We start from the raw sequence: 24,143 nt of genomic DNA, 5'->3' as shown, positions 1-24,143 counted from the left end.
CAAACCGAAACTGATCTTATACTCTGAGGCCTCTTCTGGAACTGCTTCTGGATTTTGAAGCTTATTTAGAAGCAGTTTATGAGGAGGTTTTTGAGGCTGAGGCCCCACGTTGTGGAAACGTAGCTTTTTTAGTTGCAGATTTTGTTGCGTTTTTTGAGCCAAAGACAGGAGTGGATAAAGCAGAAGGTAGAAGTATAAGAACTTACTATATATTTCCCTATCCCTTTGTGGTCACTTCTGGTTTGGCTCAAAAAAACGCAACAAAATCTGCAATAAAAAAAGCTGCATTTCCGCAACGTGGGGCCTTAGCCTGAAGTAGCTTTGGAAGCCTTTGTTTTTAGTCTAGGACATACGATTATGTTTCCTAAAACCCCTAACATTTTTAAAGCAGGTATTGCAGAATTCAACTCAAAATCCCCTACGAAAAACTCTTTGTGAACATGCCCTGCAGAGGGTGTGATCCAGATCCTGATTGAATTCAGGAAGGCTAATCCTCGGCGTTTACACTGTTTCGTCCATGATATTTTTTCCCTGGCAAGACCCACGGAAAACAATCTCTCAGATAACATAAAAAACTGACCTGGGTCAATAAGGAGTCAGATTTTTTTTTTTTTTTTTTAAAGATAAATCCCTGGGGTTTGGACAAAGTAGCAAATGTTCAGCCATATTTTCCAACTTGACAGATCACTTTGTCACCATTGCAAAAGATTTTTTTTTAATTTTCGCACATTTGGTCAAAATTGTCCATTATGGCCAACTTTTATCTTGAGTTCGGGCAGCTTTAGGGGATATGTCACAGCAAATGCTAGCAGTGATTTATCTTGGGAAATACAGCAACAGTCCAACACTCAACACAATCATCGGAAATAATATTTCTATAAAAAATAACTGGACCTCATCATGGCTGAGCCGAAAAACAGTCTCCTCCACCAGTCTCAGCCGAGTACTGTACTACACTTTCTCCTCGCCACTCACTAAGCCTGTTTTACTGTTCTCAGCTATAGCATAAAAGATTCATCTTGTATCTATTATGGATAGGAAGATGTTCACTTCACTCACATTCCACCAAATGTTTTCAAAGCAAAATGAAAAGATAATATTCATAGCAAACTAAGCTATGCTGACATTCTAGATGTGCATAATAATATAGTTCATGGTAATAACAAGAAAATGGTATGCAAAGCAATCAAAGATCAATTTACTTCTCTTTGTTGCAGGAAATTCCCCAAACAATGGGAGAGATTTATTATGACTGCATATTAACCCCTCACCACACCTTCATGTAACTTATGGCCATTAGGATGCATTCACACTACTATTATGTAAAGAGGCTTTTTTTTTTAACAAATGGGGGTTTTATAGACACTGACGGGCTGGAAACATGGTAGATGCATAGGGAGAGTGAAGAACACAAGCAACATGTGCAATATGCTGCTGTTTAAAAAGCATGTGTGGGTTTAAAAGACCCAAACGAATTTTCTTTTAAAACAAGTCTTGAAAAAACACATGCGTTTTTTGGGCAAAACTGTACCATGCGAACACAGCCTTACTGGAAAATTTTGCATCATGGGACCAGATTACATGATTGTGCTTTACAGACATTCTCAATGAATATATGTACAGATACACATGCATATTCTAATACTATATATACACATCATTTACGTGTGTATGTGTAAAAATATAAACAAAGGTACTCATGTGCATATATACACAAACATATATATATAAATACGCATGTATATATGTGTATATATATATATATATATATATATATATATATATATATATATATATATATCTCCACACACAAACATAGTTATTTGTATGGCATTGACACTCCCACAACCAGACAGTGTAAACCAGGAAGTAATGCATGAGTCTGATAATATGAGGAATGGTAAAAATGTCCCAAACATACATAAAGGTACGTCATGTTTTTTACATTATAGTCAGAGGTAACGGACACAGATGGAGCGGGCTGTGTTACTCTACTACTGATAATGTTTGTTGCTATCATTCCTTGACAGATGACAGCTCCAGACTGCAATAATGGTAGTCAACACTCACTCTTCTATTTGTTTAATTAAGTTTTTCATTATTATTATTAGCAGTTTTGTTATTAATTATATGCAAAAGTTGTAAAACGGAATTGCACCAACATGTAGAATAAAGGTAAGATGTTATTGAGCTGCAACGTTGATAGAAGTTATGCAATAACTTTGAATTTGACCATAAAAATTTTTTTTAAAAAAGGTACAAAATAGGCCTGTACTTTACTGCAGCACAAATAACTGCACGTGTGAATTCTCAAAAAGTCAGGTGGTAGAGTCAATGGGGTGTGCTCTTGACGAAATGGAACAATGGCTGTGCTGTGCTTGGTTATTCCAATATTCCTTTTTGTTTTAAACTATTAAATGTGTTTTTTTTTACAATTTCATTGCTCAAACAGGACATTTGTGGTAGCTGAAGTAAAAGAGTAGATTTCGGTGCCTAGCAGAAGCTCCTGTGATAAATCTGGCACATCTTCGGACAATAACCACATCCCACCCAAAGCCTGATACACTATTAGACTGTTAAGCCTTTATTCCATCACATTACATGTCGCAGTTTTACTCTACTACTCAGCCAAACGCAGCTCTATATGCAGAAGTAATATTTTTCCCTCTCCCTCCTGCCACGAGATCCGGCCGCGCACTGCACAGTCATTGAGTTGATCTTCACAAGGCAAGCTCACTCCCTCCATAAAACACCAGGATGTGTGTCTTCATCCTGCCACCATCCAACCAGCTATTTAGTTAATATGGTGGATGGAATGATACATTGTAACCTGCAGAGACTTCCATCAGTTATCATCTGCGAATGTTAATAAAACACTGCTTGAATTAGCATTTACATTAGTATGTGCCGCAGTCTTTTCAATATGATTTCTTTTCCATGAAGCCTATTTAACAGATGCTCCAGGGTACGATTTACAGAACGCGTATAGGTATGTGAATAGACTTCACATTAGAAACAATATACGGTATTACTAAACTATTCGTGCCGGAATTTTGACTGATATTTTTTTGCTCCTCATTAGACAGTTTGGGAAAGAACATAGAAAAAGAAACTTTTGTTTTATTGGTTTTAAAAATGCCAAAATTTAGCTGCAAAATATTGGTTTAAAGCAACACAACTCTCTTTCCTATAGCCAGTATAAACCTACACTTTGATTCCTCCATAAAATATAACTACTGTATAAACATGAGATGTAATTGGCTAAAACATTTCATCAGAAAAAAATCTGTAATATGAGTAAACATATAGTAAATGCATTCTTCCACATGACCTTACCGTTTAGGAGAGGCTGCCCTTCACGTACACTCCGGTACATACTAGCGTGATAAACATCCTCAAGAAATCCTGTCTTGCATAATCTGGGTCCCCCGAGTGCTTCTGCTGGTCCCTGAAATGTAACAGAATATGTCTGTTATACACACACGCACCATTATCAACAGACGTTTCACTCGACATAAAAAAAACCTTTTTTCGCTCCGGCTCGGTATAAACCGCTCGTTTAGGTTCTAAAAGGTTTACAATTAGAAACCTAGGGGCAAAGGGTTAAACTTTTTGATAACTGGAATGGAAAGAAACAAATCCCACTTGTCTGGTAAGATCTAAACTCTAAACAATCTTGCTTCTTTTAACAATTGAACTTAGCAGTCGTTGAGCCTTAAGTGGAATCATAGGGGAGAGCAAAAAACATTCTTCCAGAGGAGATCTAGCTAGCAGAAACCATTTCGACATCGCAAACTTATTTTCAGACAAGGATGCTCTAAATGTCAAGCCTAAGCCGGAGAATCCGGACAAGCATCTTAAAATGTTCTCAAAAAAAGGTAATGAACTAGAGACAGAAGGAAACCCGATAATTGTCTGCAACGCGTTACGGAAGCCGTAGACGACACATAACTTCAGACCACTTTAGCTAGTTTCAATTTAATTTCAAGGTGAAATGGCATGTAACTTTTTTTTTTAAGGGCATTTCCAACAATGTTTTTCCAACAAAGTGAAAAAGAGTAATTTGGGTGCTTTTGTGTTGTTAATAATCAGAAATCTTTGCCATTGTCACTCATACCTTTCAAAAGCAGAAATACATGAAAAAACACATGAAAGAAGATTGGCCTTGGAATAGGGGTTTTGAAAACAGCCAAGAAAGCAAAAGCTTTTAATGGTTATTTTGTCATTGGATAAACAATAAAGCACAAAAAGGTTATGTGTGGCACGAAAAGAGCTTAAAATCTATAGAAACCTAGCTGCAGGCTTTGTCAATAAAAATGTAATTCAGTAGATGACACCCATACAGCAAGCGAGCGGCAATTTACTGCAGAAGATTTGATGTATATAAAAAAATAAATCAGTATGTCCTTGCTTATTGAAGAACAAAATGCTGAATATTTAAAGAATTCCGTGCAATTTGTCAGGGAGATGAGACTGAGAACTGACAGCTTCGCTTTGTCTCTTAAAGTCTGGAGGAGACCAAACGCTTCTGCCTGCTTTTTCTCAGTGGAGGAATGCAGGTGATAAGCCTGAGACTTCCCATTCACTGTATACCAGACAGGAAGCTCATAGGGATAAGCCTGTTTTGACAGTGACTATAATCACTGCACACTGTCACTAAATTTGGAGCATGACAAACAAAGGACTCCGACCTGCCTAATGACCGTAAAGAATAACTTCCTATGCATTTCCTGTATACGTTATCAGCTTTTTGTATCCCATCATGGTTCTTCTACTAACTAATACTGACTATTCACTATCCTTACAAATTAGGATTCGCGCACTTCTTTTTATTTTTTCACTTTAAAAGTACCTAACCTTGTAAACAACATTTTTTGGTAAATATCTTCATTTTGTGAAAGTTTGACTTTAATTTCCAGTTCTCCATGAGCTTGTGGATTAAGACTAGCTGTGATGATATCTGCCATAAACTGTCTACAGAAAGTAGAGGAGAAGCTGCTCTATTACTCACTCTCGCTTCGTCAGGTTCATATACTGTGCAAACATATAGAGAAGTACTGATCTGTATTAATGTGAATAAACACTTGAGGTGAGATTGAAAACTTCCTGTTTAGCTGTCTGCTCTATTTGTGCCTCTCTTCTGTCATTGGTTAACCTCTGGCTTTTCCTCCCCCCTCCCCTCTCCATGAATTTCTATTGTGAGATGTAATCTGACAATCCTGACATCTGTGGGATGGAGGGGGTGAGGAAAAGAGACCTCAAAGTGTAGAAGAAGGCATTTTTCTCTAATAAGATGCATTATAAAGTTTCATATACTGCCTTGAATTATTGATTTATGCAACGTATGAAAAAGGTGTGAATCCTACGTGTAAGCAATCCCACCTTCTCCCCTCTGCTCTCAATGACTACACTAGTCCTACATGATCTTTAAGATAGGTATGTTTAAACTGTTCTTCCTGTCCCCTATATAGCAACATTACCAATTTTAATGGGTCACTTGTCACTATATTTACATCTATACTGGTTGCTACTTTTAAGACTTGTTGAAGAACTGCTATAAAAGTAATATAAAGTGCTACCGATGTTGATGTTTCCTGTAGGAGTTTGTGTCTGTGCTTGTTTCTCATGCACATGGCTCCTCCCTCTTCCCCACCTCCCCTTTCAGTAGACTTCTATGTAACCTGATTTGTGCTCTGCCCATCTTTACACTGGAGACAAAGCTGGCAGTGAATTGAGCATTTTACCAGGCAGGAAAGGAGATAATAAAACAAGAGATAGAAGTATTTTCCTCTGATAAGATATATTACACAGTTATTCTTTAAGGCAAACGTTTGTGTCTTTTAAGCCTATTCAGCCACAGGACAAAAATACTGAACTGTATATTTTAGTCTTTCATCAGACTAGACTTCTGTCACTCTGCACCATATGAACAGCTGACAGATTTTAACATTTAACTGGAAGGGCACCATTAATCTAGAACTGGCAGAGAGGACCGTGACCAACCTTTAGGTAAAAAAATGTAGGGAGCTGTCCAAGTCCCTTATCACTTCACGCCAATATTTATATTCCAAAGCTCTGGGTTTTACATTAAAGAACTATTTTATTGCATATGAAGGCTTTAATAACAGATTGTAGCATATGGCACAGAACAAGTGAGGAAAGAACTAAAAATCAATGGTTAATATACAAAAACACAAACAAATAATACTTTTTAGAATAAAAAGAGAAATGCAGAGTGAAAGCACACACTAAAGAATATTTCCTGATTCTGCAGGTGACCTGTACGGATTGGGAAATTGCTCACATTTCTGTAGGCGTCAATAATCAGTATTAAGTCCATACTCGAGGTAGGAGTCTTTAACAGAGGACGTACTGTATGTGAACTTGTGCAGGCCACCTACATCAGATTGGAGAAAATCAACACATATGTTAAAAATAACACAGCTTGACTTTCTGTCCTTGGCATACTGTATAATTCAGTGCTCAAACTTTAAGAGGACTTGTCACCCGATCTAAAAAGTGCAATGACATACATCACCTAATAGGTGCTGTTATGCTGAATGTTTTTGTTGTATTGTTTATCCAAATCCATTGAGCCATTGCAAAGGTATAACTCTTTGTAGTGTTAAAGGGGCTCTATCATCGGGGAAACATCATTTTTAACTAATCACATCCTTGCATAGGCTGCCGGCCAGCTCCTGTATTGAACTGCAAGAGCGGCTACCCCAAAATGGCCGCCGGCCGGCTCCTGTATTGAACTGCAAGAGCGGCTAACCAAAAATGGCCGGCGGCCATTTTGGGGTGACCTCTCTATGCTCCTCTATAGAACTACAAGAGCAAGAGATGCCAGAAGAGGCGGAGTTGTTGCAGAAGAAGGAGGCGGTGCAGGAAAGAGCTCTCGGGCAGCAATGGAGATGCGCTCATCGGCCTTTCAGCGCTGGGGCCCGCCCTCATTGCTGCGGAGAGCTCATTTGCATACCGGTTAAAACCGGTATTTCAACGGAACGGCGCGGCGGAGACCACGTCTAAAGGTAGGAGACGAATAGCCTTTCTTAAGGCTATTCCGACGTGTTCATTAGAAAAAAAGGTAGTTTAATGGTAGAATCCCTTTAATGCATGATTCATAGGACCCTCAAGTGATCAGGTGACTGACAGGGACCCTTCATTGGGGCTCAGGCATAGCTCTGTACATTTTGTAGCAGTTGTGCCTGGCACTGTAGTTTTCTGCATCTCAGCCGCAGTCAAAGTCTGACTCCTGGGACCCCTCGGATCAGCTGATTAAAGGGGACACTTGAAGGTTTACCAGCCACAGCTCAGCATAGTTTGCAGTTGTGCGTGAAGCTGCAGATCTCTGCATCTCAGCCCCATTCCATTGACAACCACCACATAATGTGCATAAAGTCAATAGTAAACAACGCAGGGGATGACCCCTTCATTTAGCTGACTGTGGAGGTGCCACTGGCCAAAATCTCAGTGATTTGACAGTATCATAGGAGCAATCTCTGTCAATACACTCTGTTAGGGTATATGAATGCCATTGTTGTACCCTATTAGTCAAAACTGAGAGCCATGTATCGCATGAACGCCAATACAGTTAAATGGGTTTCATGTTGCAAATGTGTGGTCACCCATAGCTTCCCCTGGCAAAAACAACCAATTGTTCAGGCTCCAGCCGCTGTGAACTGACTGCCTGCAGGTCCTCTGCAGATGGAACAACCCCATTAAGCTGGTAAGCAATGTGCTATAGTGATGTTTTTCTTGGAATAAATATTCCTACATTTTACATGGCATACAAGAAGAGATAATTCACTCTGACCACACTCCCTGTGCAGAATATAAATCTGTATTATTATGCAGACTTTTCTCTCTTTTCCACATTACAGTCTTTGCTATACTTCTAATTTTGAGTGGGGACCTATTTTGGGTTGAGTTAGAGTCAGTAACAACTTACCAATTTGGACTAGGGCTTCAAATAAAATGATTCATAATTTGTATTTATATTATATGATTTTTAATTATTGTATAATTAATTAGATGCATAATTTGTTAATATTCACTTTCATAGAAATTCAGTCACTAGCTTTTTAGTGAATTAGATGATCTTTATTGCTTCTGACTGACCATGACTGCCAACCATTTGTGAAGGAGTTTTGGAGTCAGAACAGGACTTGGAGTCGGTCTATGGAAAAATAAGAGTTGGAATTGGTGGTTTGGCCTATCCAGACCACAGCTCTGCTTCTAACAGGCCGATCAGATTTATAGGTCTCTCTACAGCAGGTCAAAGCAGCCGTTCAACTAAAAATTCCTAATGTACAGTATAACAACATTCATAAAGCCGGAGGTTAGCCTCCTAAAAGATGTGTAACGGTATGTTCACATGGCAGAAAATGAAGAGGAATCCCTCTTCATTTTCCGCCACCAGGATTTTCGCCACGGTCTAGCTGTCAACGGGATGCTGATGCAGGGCATCAGCATTTCGTCTTGGCATCACGCTCCTGATTAGACCCGGATAAATGGGCCTAATCAGGAGGGAGTCTTGAGCCGCGTACCCCGTGGCAAGATTGAGCAGGATGCTTCTTTTTACCTGCTGCAATCAATGCCTCCCATTGAAATCCACCCTCAAATCTGTGACAAATACCTCCATATGAACACACCCTAAGACCTCTGAAGTTTGTTCATGATTTTGAGACAACAGACCCCGCACTGTAATGGTCGCAGTGCCCACAAAGGCAGGACACTTCTTTTTTCTGGGTCCTGCTGCAATCCCTGGCTCCCATTGAAAACAATGAGAGGTGGATTCCGTGAAGAATCTGTTCCAGATTCAGGGGTGAAATCCACCCCCAAATCCACCTTAAGTTCCTCTGTGTGAACACACCTTAAAGGTGTTCTCCCATTTCAGCCAGGCTGCGTGCAGTGTCTGCTTCTCTCTTCCTGTATTTCTATCCCTCCCCCTCCATCCTGCTGAACAGGACACAGAACACTTCTGCAGGTCAAATAATCTGCAGATTCTTGTACAGAACAAACAAAGTGTTATATGTGTGTTTACATAGAGAGATAACAGACTTGGATTTATATTTAACTGCAATTATCTGAATGGATTGTCCTGCCGGCAAGAGCGGTGAGTGATGTCACTTGTCCTATAGGTCCGTGGTTATAGCAATGCAAAGTAAATAATGGGGGGAATAAATTCACATACCAGGCAAACAAAGCAGAATTTCTAAAGCAATATATTTAGGAAAAGGCTTCAATACATAAGCTACCAGTATAGAAATGATCATTGAGATTGGATAACCACTTTAAGACCTGTGAAGCTTGTTCATGATATTGAAACAAGCAGACCCCAGACTGTAATGGTCACAGTGCTCACTAAGGAGGAAAGTTCTGGTAGGGCAACACTTAGATATTTCTTTATTATAATGTCTTCAGATATTCGAAGAGCTCAACGCTATAGAAAAAAAATACACTTGATATCACATACTAGACAATTAGTTTATACCTTCCAACATACATCCCATGTTTTCTTGCCTAAACAATCGAAATCAAGTCCAATTTGTATAAAATCAGGTATTTTTCTTACTTTGATGAAAGGAACAATCGGGTGATGACAAAGGACCGATCCTAATACATGACATATTTTCCACGCTTCTCACTGTTTATGAGAACCCCACATAAACTACCATAAACCCTATTCTAGAAATTCTTGCCTTTGGGCCGCCATCAGCTATTAGCGGAGCGTCGCTCTATATACTGATGCTTGTGTATTCCTTAGTACAAAGCACCATAATAGAGCAGAATCAGATGCCTCAAGCAACTACTCTTCTATCTACGACACAAATCACTTTACTACAGTTACTCCCAACCTGCAATAATAAGGTTTCTAACACAGTTTCTTTCCTTCATCTGACTACGTGTACATCTATAGCATTATTACAAAGAGTGAATTTCTTCCAGCATTTGAAAGCAGAAGACATATTATTGCTTGCTACTAGATACTCATGGATTCACCACAAGGAAGAAAGACTCTATATAGAACAAGTCTGGAAAAAAAAAAAAAAACCACAATTGTGTGTGCCCTTATCTAAAAGGTTAAAGTACAAAAAGCCAAAGAATTAGTTAGTAGGAACAAACTGAGCTTAATGCAGACTGGCTTTGCCTTCTCACTGCCAAAGTGGATTTGAGAAGCTCTAGTGGTTCGCTCCCCCAGTGGGAATGCTTCAAAGAACTGGGATCATGGTGATTAAATTCCACCTGAGAGGAATGTGAGGCCCTACTACAGAGAGCAAATGCTAACAATAAGACAAAAGATTGCGAGATTTCCAAATCTAGACAGAAGCTAGCTGAGCCAATGATGATATTAAATTAATGTGAAAGCAATTTCAATGAACAATAAGAAAAGCTTGGAGAAGTACAGGCAAGCCAGATCCAGATGATTAAAAATACATTCTTCGCTAAGTAAATACTTCTAAAAAGTAATTACTTTTATATTACATCTTGTCAGCGGCACCTACAGGGGTTATATCTTTCTGATTGTAAGATCTTCACCACCAGTTAGAATATATACCGGTTGTTTATGTAAGGCTCTGTGGAATACAATGAAGATGTAATGTAACATATACTTCAATTCCCTTGTCTACATTTTTGAGCTCTATACAGAACATTCTGACAAATCCCAACATCGATGTAGTTGCTCATTTTAGGTATAACTCTGGGCAAAAGGGAGCAAGCTGTTTTTTTAAGAGAATTATGGAGCTTCAGTTCACCTAAAAATTCTCAAATAGGGGTTTGGCCAAAAATCTAACCCAACTAAATACTTAGTGGTCAGATAAATATTCTACCGGCCTGGTCTCAGTTTCCCTAATATGAAACAATTGAACCAGGGCTGTGGAATCTGAAGGCCAAACCATTTAGGAATCATTCACATCTGCGCCCGATCTCCATCTGTTGGGTTTCTGTCTTCTGCAGAAGACAGAAACCCGACAGACAGTGTCCGGCCGTGAGCGTTTTGCACTCTCCGCGGAGAAACCCGTTTTTTTTAAACCGGACACAAAGGAAAACTCCACGTAAACATGAAGTAAACACGGCAATATCCAATATAGGAGTTTGGGGTTTGGGTAACGCTGGGTACACACCAGCGTCTGGACTCCGTTATTAGGTTTCCATCTTCAGCATGCAGAAGACGGAAACCTGTCATGCCGAGTCCAGCTGTGAGCCCCGGTGAGTGTTTTATGCTCTCTGCGGCGAAGCCATTTTTTTTTTTTTTTTTAAACCGGACACAGAGTACTGCATGTCCGACTCTGTGTCCGGTTTAAAAAAAAAAAAAAAGTTTTAGCCGTGGAGAGCATAAAACGCTCACCAGCACTCACGGCCGGACAGTTTCCAAACCCATTCAAATGAATGGGTTTGACAACTAACTGCAGGGTTCTGTCTCCTGCCCAGTTTCGGGCAGGAAATGGAAACCTCCATAACAGAGGCCGGGACGCAAATGTGAACCCAGCCTTACTCTGATGCCTCTATTTTACTATAGCCTCACTCCAACTCCTAATCTATCATAAATGGCTGACTGCTATGGCCATTCAGAAGAAGTAAACATCCTCAAATTTATTAAAAAGCCAGTGATTGAAATAATAAGAAAATCAATAAACAAATTATACAACTAAATAATAATGCCATATTAATAATTGCATAGTATCAATAAAAATAATTAATCAATTTATTTTGAAGCTGAAGGCAAAGTCAGTAAGTTTTTCCCCAACTCGGACTCCAACCAAATTTTTCTCAAGCCTTGACTCAATACCTTGAAAGGCCAATTTTCACTACCATACAATCAAGTCATTTCCTCAACCATAAGGCCCAGTTCACACAGCACAATCTGCCTCTGACTTTGGGGAGGAAGCCACTACAAACTCAAAGGCAGATTCTGCCGCGTGAACGACAATGGATTCTGGAGATCGGAACAGGTCACTGAAGCAACAGCATTCTACTCAATCTCAGCATGGTTTCCATAGTGGATTCAGCTGCGGAGACCGTGGATCAAGACTCTGATTAGGTGGATTCATCTGAGCTTAATGAGTGGTAGAAAGCGGCAACAAAATGAAGAGGAATCCAACATCTGACTCAAATTCCTCTTCATTTAAAGACATCTGAATAGGCCCTAAAACTGTCAACAGAAATTTGCCAAGTAAAACAATATATCTATGGATAGTTTTAGGCCGAGTTTTCGCTATAACAGGAAGAGAATCTTTTCATGAAACAAAAATAGGGAAGCCAAGCAAGTAATAGTTAGGGGCTACTGTGGTTGAGATGTAAATTTCGCTTACTGGGAACTTCTGGGGCATAAATGAGTTTTTGATTCTAACTGGAACTTTACACAGATATGTGAACAGTGACATTGTTCTTCTTTGAGTAAATTGTTACAAAATTTCTTTTGGACATTTTCTCTTAACAAAATATTTTCTTGAATTGGGATCATTATTTATTGCATAACCACAATAGAAACATTTTTGGCTCATCTATATATAGTAGGCAATTTTGTGTAGTCCTTTATTTTCTTTATTCCATTTTTTATTTTCAAAGAATTTGCAAATGACAAACCACTGCCATTGTGAATTCACACAATGGTCACAAAAACAAAGACTCATGGGCATAAATAAAAATCTCACTCAATTCCTTTCACTTGCTCTACTTCCAGTCTTCAGAAAAACAAAAGGCCCCACTATGTCTTCAAACAATCCCTCGTTAAGACTTCACGGAGAAAAAGAAAAAAAACTTTCAAAAGATAAGACAAGAGTCTTGAAAGAATTTCCCATATCCTGGCTGAGAGTCTTACAAAACGAGAAGGAAATTAAGGTAAACAAGTACAATAAGAGAGACTTTATTTGAAGGTTACAAAACAGCATAGCAAATTTAATAAACACAACTAAAGGGAAAATAGATTTGACATTTACCCATACAGTCAGAGGCTAAAAGGAAATTGACAGCAACCAGGACTGCCAAAGACAGATCAACAATACAAATTGTGTCTATTCATTCTTTCAAACAAATGAACAAGGAGATTTCAAAAAATGCCTTTTCGATTTTCTTCAGATAATGAATATTAAGTGTCCTGGTTCATCTGTACTTCAAGAAGGGTCAACAATAAAAAGAATACAATATAAAAGATATCTCTAAATGGAAGATTTGTTCTCTTTGTAGAAATCGCATCCACAATACTTTCTAGATTGCGAGGATGTTATTCTTCAAAGGAAAACTCCACGTAAATATGAAGTAAACACGGCAATATCCAATATAGGAGTTTGGGGTTCGGGTAACGCTGGGTTCACACCAGCATCTGGACTCCGTTATCAGGTTTTCGTCTTCAGCATGCAGAAGACGGAAACCTATCATGCCAAGTCTGGCCGTGAGCCCCGGTGAGTGTTTTATGCTCTCCGCGGCAAAACCGTTTTTTTTTAAACCGGACACAGAGTACTGCATGTCTGACTCTATGTCTAGTTTTAAAAAAATGGTTTCGCCGCAGAGAGCATAAAACGCTCACCGGCGCTCATAGCCGAACACTTTTGAATGTGAATGGGTTTGAAAGATGCCAACAGGTTTCTGTTTCCTGCCCTGATTTGTGCAGGAAACGGAAACCTGCAGAACGGAGTCCCGGGCGCAGATGTGAACGAGCCCTAAAACAGTATTTATAAAGGGAGTGGAAAAAAGCCTTTTACATGTTCAGTCTACTTCTATCTAATATGTTTGGACACTTTAAAGGTGTTGTCCAGGAATTACAGTTCTGAATCAGGAGGCCAGGGAAGGTGTAACATTAAAGAAAAAAAACAAAAAAAAAAACATATCAGTCCAAGGAATTCCTGTGTTGACCACTACTATCCGGTCTAGCAGCGCCCAGGGACTTAATCCAGCGATAGTCCTTGCCTTATGATGTCCCGGATCCTTTCCTGTGACCAATGAGGCCACTGGTTGGTCTGAGCGATCACGTTCATCAAGGACTTCTGCTAAAACAAGCGCCGAGCGCCGCTGGACCGCAGCAGTGAACATCAGAGTGCCGGGAACAGGTATGTTTTTTTTATATTTAATCTTACTTAGCCTCCTGGCCCACAACTGTGATTCCTTGACAATACCTTTAAGAAAATGTTAATTGGACACTTATAAAATGAGTCATGCTTAAAAGTCAAGAGAATTGAAATAGCCTCTATATCTGATCTATGTCAGTGCTGGCTATTTTCGTTTGTACAAAAACTATTTTGACAATATTTTTGCCAAAAACTTCTGCGCCAAATTGTGTAGAATCCTTAATGTCCAAATTGTACGCTATTCCTTGAAGGTGGAATGAGATCAAATGCATGCTGTATTCAGAACACTCCAGTACCTTCCAGGAATGCAACATATTATTACGCTTCAGTAACACATTGCAGACACAATCCAACAAAAAGAAGAAAAACTGAGCAATCCGAAGCAAAAACAACATAAGAATGAAAATAAGATCAAGACGGGATGGAAACATTGGGGGAATGTAATTTACTAAGCGACAAATTGTCATCCAGCATTAGACACGTTGATAAATCTGGTGCATTTTTAGACTGTCTAGTCTAATTTTACACAGTTTAACTTCTAGACAGTATCAGTGAAGCTGCCCCAGTGGTTGCAATGTTCTGTAAGCCAGTCATATATCCACAAGGCTGAACTTCACTGGTCTGCAATGAATGCATCAGCAATTGACAGTCCTAGTATGACAGAAAGACTTAGCAATAACCGTGTTGGACACTTGTTTGACAACTGTTATGATAGCCAGTTGTAGACGTGTTTTTATGTGCAAAAAAGAAACTACAATATATTGTACTTTGTGTAAATGCGTAAAGTCATTCGAAACCAAAATCTATTTATTAAGACATCCAATAACACTAAAAATATGACAATATGGCAAAAAAAAAATCAAATTTGTAAACTATTTTTTTTTTATATTTAAATGCTATGCACAACTTTGCAATTTGTTTTTAAAATAATGAATGGTATCAATTGTACGCTAAAAATCATTTTTGTACTTAGGTATAAATAAAAATGTATAAGTACTATAACACAAGCTGTAAAACGCTGTCTATTAGTTAATCCGCCGGACAGACTGCCCACTGCTGAGTTGTTGTTTTTTTGGACCTCTCACTATTCCTCTGACAAATTTTTAGGATGATCTCAATCAGATCAAAGACATGATCTGGTCATATATCAGCTTAAAAGATCTTTCAGAAAAGGTCAAAGAAAGGCTGGAAAATGTGTCATCCGTCAGTCAGTTTTATGTATTAGATAAAGAACAACATTCTATATTTCATATTGTAGTGCAGCCTGTAGAAGTCATATAAAACACATTTTTAATTAAAGCCAATTACAAAAAGGATTTTTTTTACCCAAAATAATTATTCGGGTAATTTAAAAAGGCTCTAAAGTTACCCATAACCTTCAACCATCTTAATTGAAACGTAAGATCTACTCTTGATTAGAGATGAGCGAACACTAAAATGTTCGAGGTTCGAAATTCGATTCGAACAGCCGCTCACTGTTCGTGTGTACGAACGGGTTTCGAACCCCATTATAGTCTATGGGGAACAGATACTCGTTAAGGGGGAAACCCAAATCCGTGTCTGGAGGGTCACCAAGTCCACTATGACACCCCAGGAAATGATGCCAACACCTCTGGAATGACACTGGGACAGCAGGGGAAGCATGTCTGGGGGCATCTAACACACCAAAGACCCTCTATTACCCCAACATCACTGCCTAACAACTACACACTTTACACATTCAAAAAAACCTCTATCAAAGTGGGAAAATACCTGGAAACCTTCTTTACTCCCCAAATGGATAGACACAAACCCCAATTTAAGCTCAACAAACAGTAACAAACACCCCTTTAAATCACGTTCCCCATGACAACCACAAATGAAATAGGCAATGGGAATTCCAAAAGCCCTCACCCTTAACTGTCATTTTGAGTGTGAGTGTGTGTGTGTGTGTGTGTGTGTGAGATGTGGTAAGACCTTCCAAAATTCACTTTTCTAGCCCTTAACATGAGCCCTTCCAAACAAAGTTACAGGACCTTAAGCTGAGCTACCAGCAGAGATTGAGGCCCTTGGCATGAGTAGAGCCTTGCACCAGCAGTGTTTTTGGCACTTAGGGTGAGTTGAGCCTTGTACCAGCGTGTGTCCCTTAACATCAGGCGGGCCCTAAGTTCTGCGCTTTGCACAAAAGTTCCACATTAACTAGGCTGAATGGTACAAAGATTAGTAGGCCCGAGAACCAGGAACAGGTCTTGCAATGGCTGTCGGATAACGCTTAAAGCACATTGTCCACCAGCCAGTCAGCCTCTACCTCCTCTTACCCAACAGTCTTGTCCTCCTTCCACCCAAAATTCCCAATCTTCCCAGAACAATAACCCCCAACTGTCCCTGCTCCCCAGAGCTGTTCTCCCTTCCTTTGACTGTACCGCAACCTGCCCCTCCATTTCGCGATTCCACGGACCTAACAGACGAGTATCTGTGTCCAGATGCTCAAACACTAGAGTCTCCTCCATTCCATCTCCGGTCGATTTGGTGGCGGATGACCAGCAACCCACCCTCATCGACGACGATGAGACGCAGTTGCTGTCAGGGCAGCCAGTTGACATGCGCATTGTGCAGGAGGAGGAGGTGAGACAGGAGTTGGAAGAGGAGGTGGTGGACGACGAGGACACCGACCCCACCTGGACAAGGCGGATGTCAAGCTGGGAAAGTAGTGTGGATGTTGAGGCAGGTGCAGCACCAAAAAGGGTAGCTAGAGGCAGAGACATGTCCAGAGGCAGAGGTCAGCTGCTTTGCCGAAGCCAGGCCAGACCCGGAATGTCCGAAGATGTTCCCTTTTGTACCCAGCCCAGAAAAACTCCCCCATCGAGGGCACGTTTCTTGAAGGTGTAGAGTTTTTTCAAGGAATGCGCCGAGGACAGATATAGTGTCGTCTACACAATTTGCCTCTTGAAATCGAGTAGGGGCCCTGAGAAGAGCAACCTGTCCACCACTTCAATGCACCGTCATTTGGAATCCAAGCAATGGAATCAGTGGCAGGCAGCAACGGCAGGACAAACGTCGCCCGCCGTTCATGCCACTGCCTCTGCTCACAGTGCTGGCGATGCACTCCAGAGGACGAGCCAGGACATCACTTCATCTGCCTCCGCCACTTTGTTGACTTCTCCCTCATCCTCCCCTGTTTCTGTCTTATCTCCTTCTCCTGCACCATCAAAGGCACCATCAGGCGCTTCTTTACAACAACCCACCATCTCTCAGACATTGGAGCGCCGGCAGAAATACACCGCTAACCACCCACCCACGCAAGCCTAGAACGCCAACATCGCTAAACTGCTGGCCCAGGAGAGGTTGGCGTTCCGGCTTGTTGAAACTCCCATCTTCCCGGACCTGATGGCAACTGTGGCACCTCACTATGCCGTCCCTAGCCGTCTCAACTTCTCCCGGTGTGGCGTCCCCGCCTTTCACCAGCACGTGTCACTCAACATCAGGTGGGCCCTTAGTTCCGCGCTTTGCTGCAAGGTCCACTTGACCACCGACACTTGGACAAGCGCCTGTGGTCAGGGATGCTGCAGTGCTTATCTTTAATGACAGGCAGGGTGAATGTGGTGGAGTCTGTTCCCCGGGTGCAAACTGGGGTGGCCTATCTCCTCTCCCAGGCCAAAATTCATGGCAGGAGTAGACTGAAACCCTACGAAGCTGCAACCTCCACCCCAGCTACTAGCGGAAAACACTGTAACACTGGCATGGGGAGATGTCAGCAGGCCGTGCTGAAACTGATCAGCTTGGGGGACAGACAGCACAGTGCCTCCGAGGTCAGGGATGCCATCCTGGCTGAGATGGCATTTTTTTTTCCCTGCTACACCTGGGGTCTGGCATTTTTGCGTCTGTGATAATGGCTGGAACCTGGTAGCAGATCTGGAGCTTGCCAGACTCAAACACGGTCCACGCATGGCCCACGTTTTCCAACTTGTTGGTGCCATGTTTCTTTGAAACCTACACCATTGTGCCTGATATACAGGTCAAAGAGGGGCCATTTTCGTAAGTGAGAACTAGCCTCTGCTAGGCAGAAAACATTCAGAGCACACTCCTCTCATCTTCGCACCGTTGGCTGGCGGAGGAAGACGAGGGGGTTGGAGTGGCATCTGAAGTCCCTGTCCCACACGAGGCTAGAGGGTGCACTTCAGTGCATCCCACTGCTTCACCACAAATGGTGTGAAGGGGAGTGGAAAATGGAGGAAATGGAGAGTGACCCTTACAGTTGGGGCCAGCAAAGGCATGCCAAGTAACACACTGGCACACATGGCTGACTTCATCTTGGGTTGCTTTTCAACACATATTTCACATCATGAAGAACAAATAATACTGGATTTTTACAAGCCTTGAACCCCGGTCTAGGTCTAATGTCTGTTCCTTTCTTATATTAGGGGAGAGGGAAAAAAAATTACTTCAGTGATACGTTTAGCGTACATAGACTGACTATTAATATGTATCCCACTTAGTGTTGTTAGGGTTACACACCGTCACAACCTGGCTAAAGCTTCTATAGCTGTTAATAAAGTCAACATAACTTCACGGTATCCAAAAAGACAGCTGGTACCGACAGAGAGCAAGACAAATGTCAACCAAAGCTGTGAGCTCTGAACACCCACAGTGACTTTGGCGTCATCATCATTATAAGGGAGCGGGTGGTAATAAATAACTTGGCAGTGCCTAAAACCCAAAAAGCTTATACAAATATATTTACATTAAGATACACAAATGACACTTTTCAGTAGCATGTCATGAGACAAGCTGATAAGCTCTTCCTTTGTGCAGTGCTATTTGAAAGTTAAACGCTGCCTTTATTTTAATTCTGGAGAAGGTGTAGACATTAGATTTAGAACATGTTGTCTTCATTGTCCAAATCCTCTATATAGGTAACGTGTTTTTCGGGCCGAGCTGTCTGGGAACGAGCTGGTGCAGCACTGACAACCTGGGTGAATATGGCAAGAGCCTGAGATGTAGGGTGAATGAATCCCCAAATTATTTGTGGAATTCCCAGTGAGACAATGGCACTATCTACCAGTAGCAAAAATTGTGGGTGCACGTAACCCCAATATATTCTTTGAATTACCAGTCAGACAATGGCACTATATACCAGTAGTAAAAATTGTGGGTGCACATAACCCCAATATATTCTTTGAATTCCCAGTGAGACAATGGCACTGTATAGCAGTAGCAAAAATTGTGGGTGCACGTAACCCCCATATATTCTTTGAATTCCCAGTCAGACAATGGCACTATATACCAGTAGTAAAAATTGTGGGTGCACATAACCCCAATATATTCTTTGAATTCCCAGTGAGACAATGGCACTGTATAGCAGTAGCAAAAATTGTGGGTGCACGTAACCCCCATATATTCTTTGAATTCCCAGTCAGACAATGGCACTGTATACCAGTAGTAAAAATTGTGGGTGCACATAACCCCAATATATTCTTTGAATTCCCAGTGAGACAATGGCACTGTATAGCAGTAGCAAAAATTGTGGGTGCACGTAACCCCCATATATTCTTTGAATTCCCAGTCAGACAATGGCACTGTATACCAGTAGTAAAAATTGTGGGTGCACATAACCCCAATATATTTTTTGAATTCCCAGTGAGACAATGGCACTGTATAGCAGTAGCAAAAATTGTGGGTGCACGTAACCCCATATATTCTTTGAATTCCCAGTCAGACAATGGCACTATATACCAGTAGTAAAAATTGTGGGTGCACATAACCCCAATATATTCTTTGAATTCCCAGTGAGACAATGGCACTGTATAGCAGTAGCAAAAATTGTGGGTGCACGTAACCCCCATATATTCTTTGAATTCCCAGTCAGACAATGGCACTGTATACCAGTAGTAAAAATTGTGGGTGCACATAACCCCAATATATTCTTTGAATTCCCAGTGAGACAATGGCACTGTATAGCAGTAGCAAAAATTGTGGGTGCACGTAACCCCCATATATTCTTTGAATTCCCAGTCAGACAATGGCACTATATACCAGTAGTAAAAATTGTGGGTGCACATAACCCCAATATATTCTTTGAATTCCCAGTGAGACAATGGCACTGTATAGCAGTAGCAAAAATTGTGGGTGCACGTAACCCCCATATATTCTTTGAATTCCCAGTCAGACAATGGCACTATATACCAGTAGTAAAAATTGTGGGTGCACATAACCCCAATATATTCTTTGAATTCCCAGTGAGACAATGGCACTGTATAGCAGTAGCAAAAATTGTGGGTGCACGTAACCCCCATATATTCTTTGAATTCCCAGTCAGACAATGGCACTATATACCAGTAGCAACAATTGTGGGTGCACGTAACCCCAATATATTCTTTGAATTACCAGTCAGAAACTGGCACTATATAGCAGTAGCAAAAATTGTGGGTGCACATAACCCCAATATAATCTTTGAATTCCCAGTGAAACAATGGCACTGTATACCAGTAGTAAAAATTGTGGGTGCACGTAACCCCAATATATTCTTTGAATTCCCAGTGAGACAATGGCACTGTATAGCAGTAGCAAAAATTGTGGGTGCACGTAACCCCCATATATTCTTTGAATTCCCAGTCAGACAATGGCACTGTATACCAGTAGTAAAAATTGTGGGTACACATAACCCCAATATATTCTTTGAATTCCCAGTGAGACAATGGCACTGTATAGCAGTAGCAAAAATTGTGGGTGCACGTAACCCCCATATATTCTTTGAATTCCCAGTCAGACAATGGCACTGTATACCAGTAGTAAAAATTGTGGGTGCACATAACCCCAATATATTCTTTGAATTCCCAGTGAGACAATGGCACTGTATAGCAGTAGCAAAAATTGTGGGTGCACGTAACCCCCATATATTCTTTGAATTCCCAGTCAGACAATGGCACTGTATACCAGTAGTAAAAATTGTGGGTGCACATAACCCCAATATATTCTTTGAATTCCCAGTGAGACAATGGCACTGTATAGCAGTAGCAAAAATTGTGGGTGCACGTAACCCCCATATATTCTTTGAATTCCCAGTCAGACAATGGCACTGTATACCAGTAGTAAAAATTGTGGGTGCACATAACCCCCATATATTCTTTGAATTCCCAGTCAGACAATGGCACTGTATAGCAGTAGCAAAAATTGTAGGTGCACGTAACCCCCATATATTCTTTGAATTCCCAGTCAGACAATGGCACTGTATACCAGTAGTAAAAATTGTGGGTGCACATAACCCCAATATATTCTTTGAATTCCCAGTGAGACAATGGCACTGTATAGCAGTAGCAAAAATTGTGGGTGCACGTAACCCCCATATATTCTTTGAATTCCCAGTCAGACAATGGCACTATATACCAGTAGCAAATATTGTGGGTGCACGTAACCCCAATATATTCTTTGAATTACCAGTCAGAAACTGGCACTATATAGCAGTAGCAAAAATCGTGGGTGCACATAACCCCAATATAATCTTTGAATTCCCAGTGAGACAATGGCACTGTATAGCAGTAGCAAAAATTGTGGGTGCACGTAACCCCCATATATTCTTTGAATTCCCAGTCAGACAATGGCACTATATACCAGTAGTAAAAATTGTGGGTGCACATAACCCCAATATATTCTTTGAATTCCCAGTGAGACAATGGCACTATATACCAGTAGCAAAAATTGTGGGTGCACATAACCCCCATATATTCTTTGAATTCCCAGTGAGACAATGGCACTGTATAGCAGTAGCAAAAATTGTGGGTGCACGTAACCCCAATATATTCTTTGAATTCCCAGTCAGACAATGGCACTATATACCAGTAGCAAAAATTGTGGGTGTATATAGCCCCAATTCTATTGCTAGGGGACTTGCAGGGTATTTCTGAGGTGAAGGTGGGGGGGGGCACACCGTTGGAACGGGGATTTGGGGTGTATATATGGGGTATACGGGAATACACTGTCAGTGTGTTCCATTCAGGATCCTGGGAAAGCTGGGTTGCGGCGATTGAGCCCGTCAGTGCCACGTTACACTGACAAGCTTCTCCCTGGAATTGAAGTTATATGTAAGCCCAATATATTCTTTGAATTCCCAGTGAGACAATGGCACTATATGGCAGTAGCAAAAATAGTGGGTGTATATAGCCCCAATTCTATTGCTAGGGGACTTGCAGGGTATTTCTGGGGTGAAGGTGGGGGGGCACACCGTTGGAACGGGTATCGGGGGTATATATCGGGTATACGGGAATACACTGACAGTGTATTCCATTCAGGATCCTGGGAAAGCTGGGTTGCGGCGATTGAGCCCGTCAGTGCCACGTTACACTGACAAGCTTCTCCCTGGAATTTAGCTCTTACAAGAGCTGTTGTGGTTGTCTTCTCCTTCCTATCCTAGCCTGTCCCTGCCTACCCAGAATCTAAGCCCTAGCTAGCTGGACGGAAACCTCCATCCCCGGTGAATTGCAAGCTCAGAATGACGCGAAGCTGGGCGTCGCTGTTCTTTTAAATTAGAGGTCACATGTTTTCGGCAGCCAATGGGTTTTGCCTACTTTTTTCAACGTCACCGGTGTCGTAGTTCCTGTCCCACCTACCCTGCGCTGTTATTGGAGCAAAAAAGGCGCCAGGGAAGGTGGGAGGGGAATCGAGTAATGGCGCACTTTACCACGCGGTGTTCGATTCGATTCGAACATGCCGAACAGCCTAATATCCGATCGAACATGAGTTCGATAGAACACTGTTCGCTCATCTCTACTCTTGATCACTAGATTTTTTCAATAAAAAATATCATTTTAATTAAAAAAAAAACTTTTATTACGTTTTTCCAAACTTTCCAAGATAAAACTCCTAAAACAAGTATCTTCAATAAATGTCAGCACAAAACCTCTGGATGCCAGGTCTTTGCAGCTTTCTTCCAATTTGTGTCAAAGTATCAATTGAACCTAGGTGAACAGTTACATTTAGGGGTTTTCAAAACAGGCTTGTGCTTATCTTTATACTAACTTTTTTTGTAAGGAAGGATTCCACATTGGTGGATGATGAAACAAATCTAACAGTCTAGATACAGAAAACTCTAAGTGACCAATAACCTCCACTGGCAATTACTATTACACTGTGACACCAGTGGGGACCGATACCGAGTGACCACACATAAATCAATATAACTGACTTTCTAGCTTGTATTTTCTTTTCTTTTGTGCTTAAAACTTTACGACTTGATCACTACATTGAAATACTCTGCAAGACATCCAGGAGAAGTGTACAGAAAGCTCTGCATGCCCTATCCACAACAAGATCTCTGCATTAGTGGGCAGGAACATACAGAGCTAGAAGTGCACTTTGCAGAATGGATAGAAGCAGCACTGTGGAGATAAGTGGACCAAGCGCCACGACCATGTTACATGTCCTTGTATAGAATGGTATTTTAGAATGTTCAGAAAAAGATGAAGATAAGAAAAAAGGTTTGAAGGTAATTCCATGTCCTTCTTACGGACCGGCTAAGAAAGTCACATACAAGTCAATGTGGGATGTAAATTCTGTGCTATGAAGCGCCCGCTTCTTCCAAAAAATTTTATGTACTCCCAAGGTACTAAAGTCAACATAATGGGTAGCCGACAGTAGTTGCCTTGTCTCCAACACTGTTACCCCGCAGGAAAATAACATTACAATAATATGGCAAAAAGCCATTCGGAAGTATTTTGCCAACATGCAAAATGTAATATTGAAAACATAAATATCTAGTAAAGAAACCAAATCAGCTATGGCCTTAAGAGTCAACACATTTACATGAAGTTTCTAACATTAATTAACAATTTTAATTATGAGGATAATGAGGGAAACAGTGGAATATACTGTAAAATGCCGCTTATATCTTAAATGGAATGTATCACCTATAACGTTTTATTAATTAAGGACACTGTCCTTACTTTCTGTGTGTACATTTGTTTAAATTTTTATTTCTGTACATAATTATGGGGGCGGCCATCTTGCCTGAGTTGTAATTATAACAACATCTTGAGATATGCTTTACAGCAGCAGCATGGATCCTAAGCAATAGCCTTGGGATGCTCATTGAGGTCTATAATA

The 24,143-nt window shown here is 40.8% G+C and overlaps 1 protein-coding gene across 1 annotated transcript in view; it reads right to left on the bottom strand.

The window, feature by feature from the left end:
- Nucleotides 1–24,143, bottom strand: part of CDH2 (cadherin 2) — a 266,906-nt gene that overhangs the window by 219,593 nt on the left and 23,170 nt on the right. The window contains exon 2 of the mRNA XM_075270599.1: nt 3,337–3,448. Coding sequence (XP_075126700.1) covers nt 3,337–3,448 — 112 coding nt within the window. The remainder of the gene's footprint in view (nt 1–3,336; nt 3,449–24,143) is intronic.

The sequence above is a fragment of the Leptodactylus fuscus genome, chromosome 4 (genome assembly GCF_031893055.1).
Source record: "Leptodactylus fuscus isolate aLepFus1 chromosome 4, aLepFus1.hap2, whole genome shotgun sequence".
Classification (NCBI taxonomy): Eukaryota; Metazoa; Chordata; class Amphibia; order Anura; family Leptodactylidae; genus Leptodactylus; species Leptodactylus fuscus.
The sequence above is the reverse complement of the archived record's forward strand: the minus strand, read 5'-3'. Positions and strand labels throughout refer to the sequence as shown.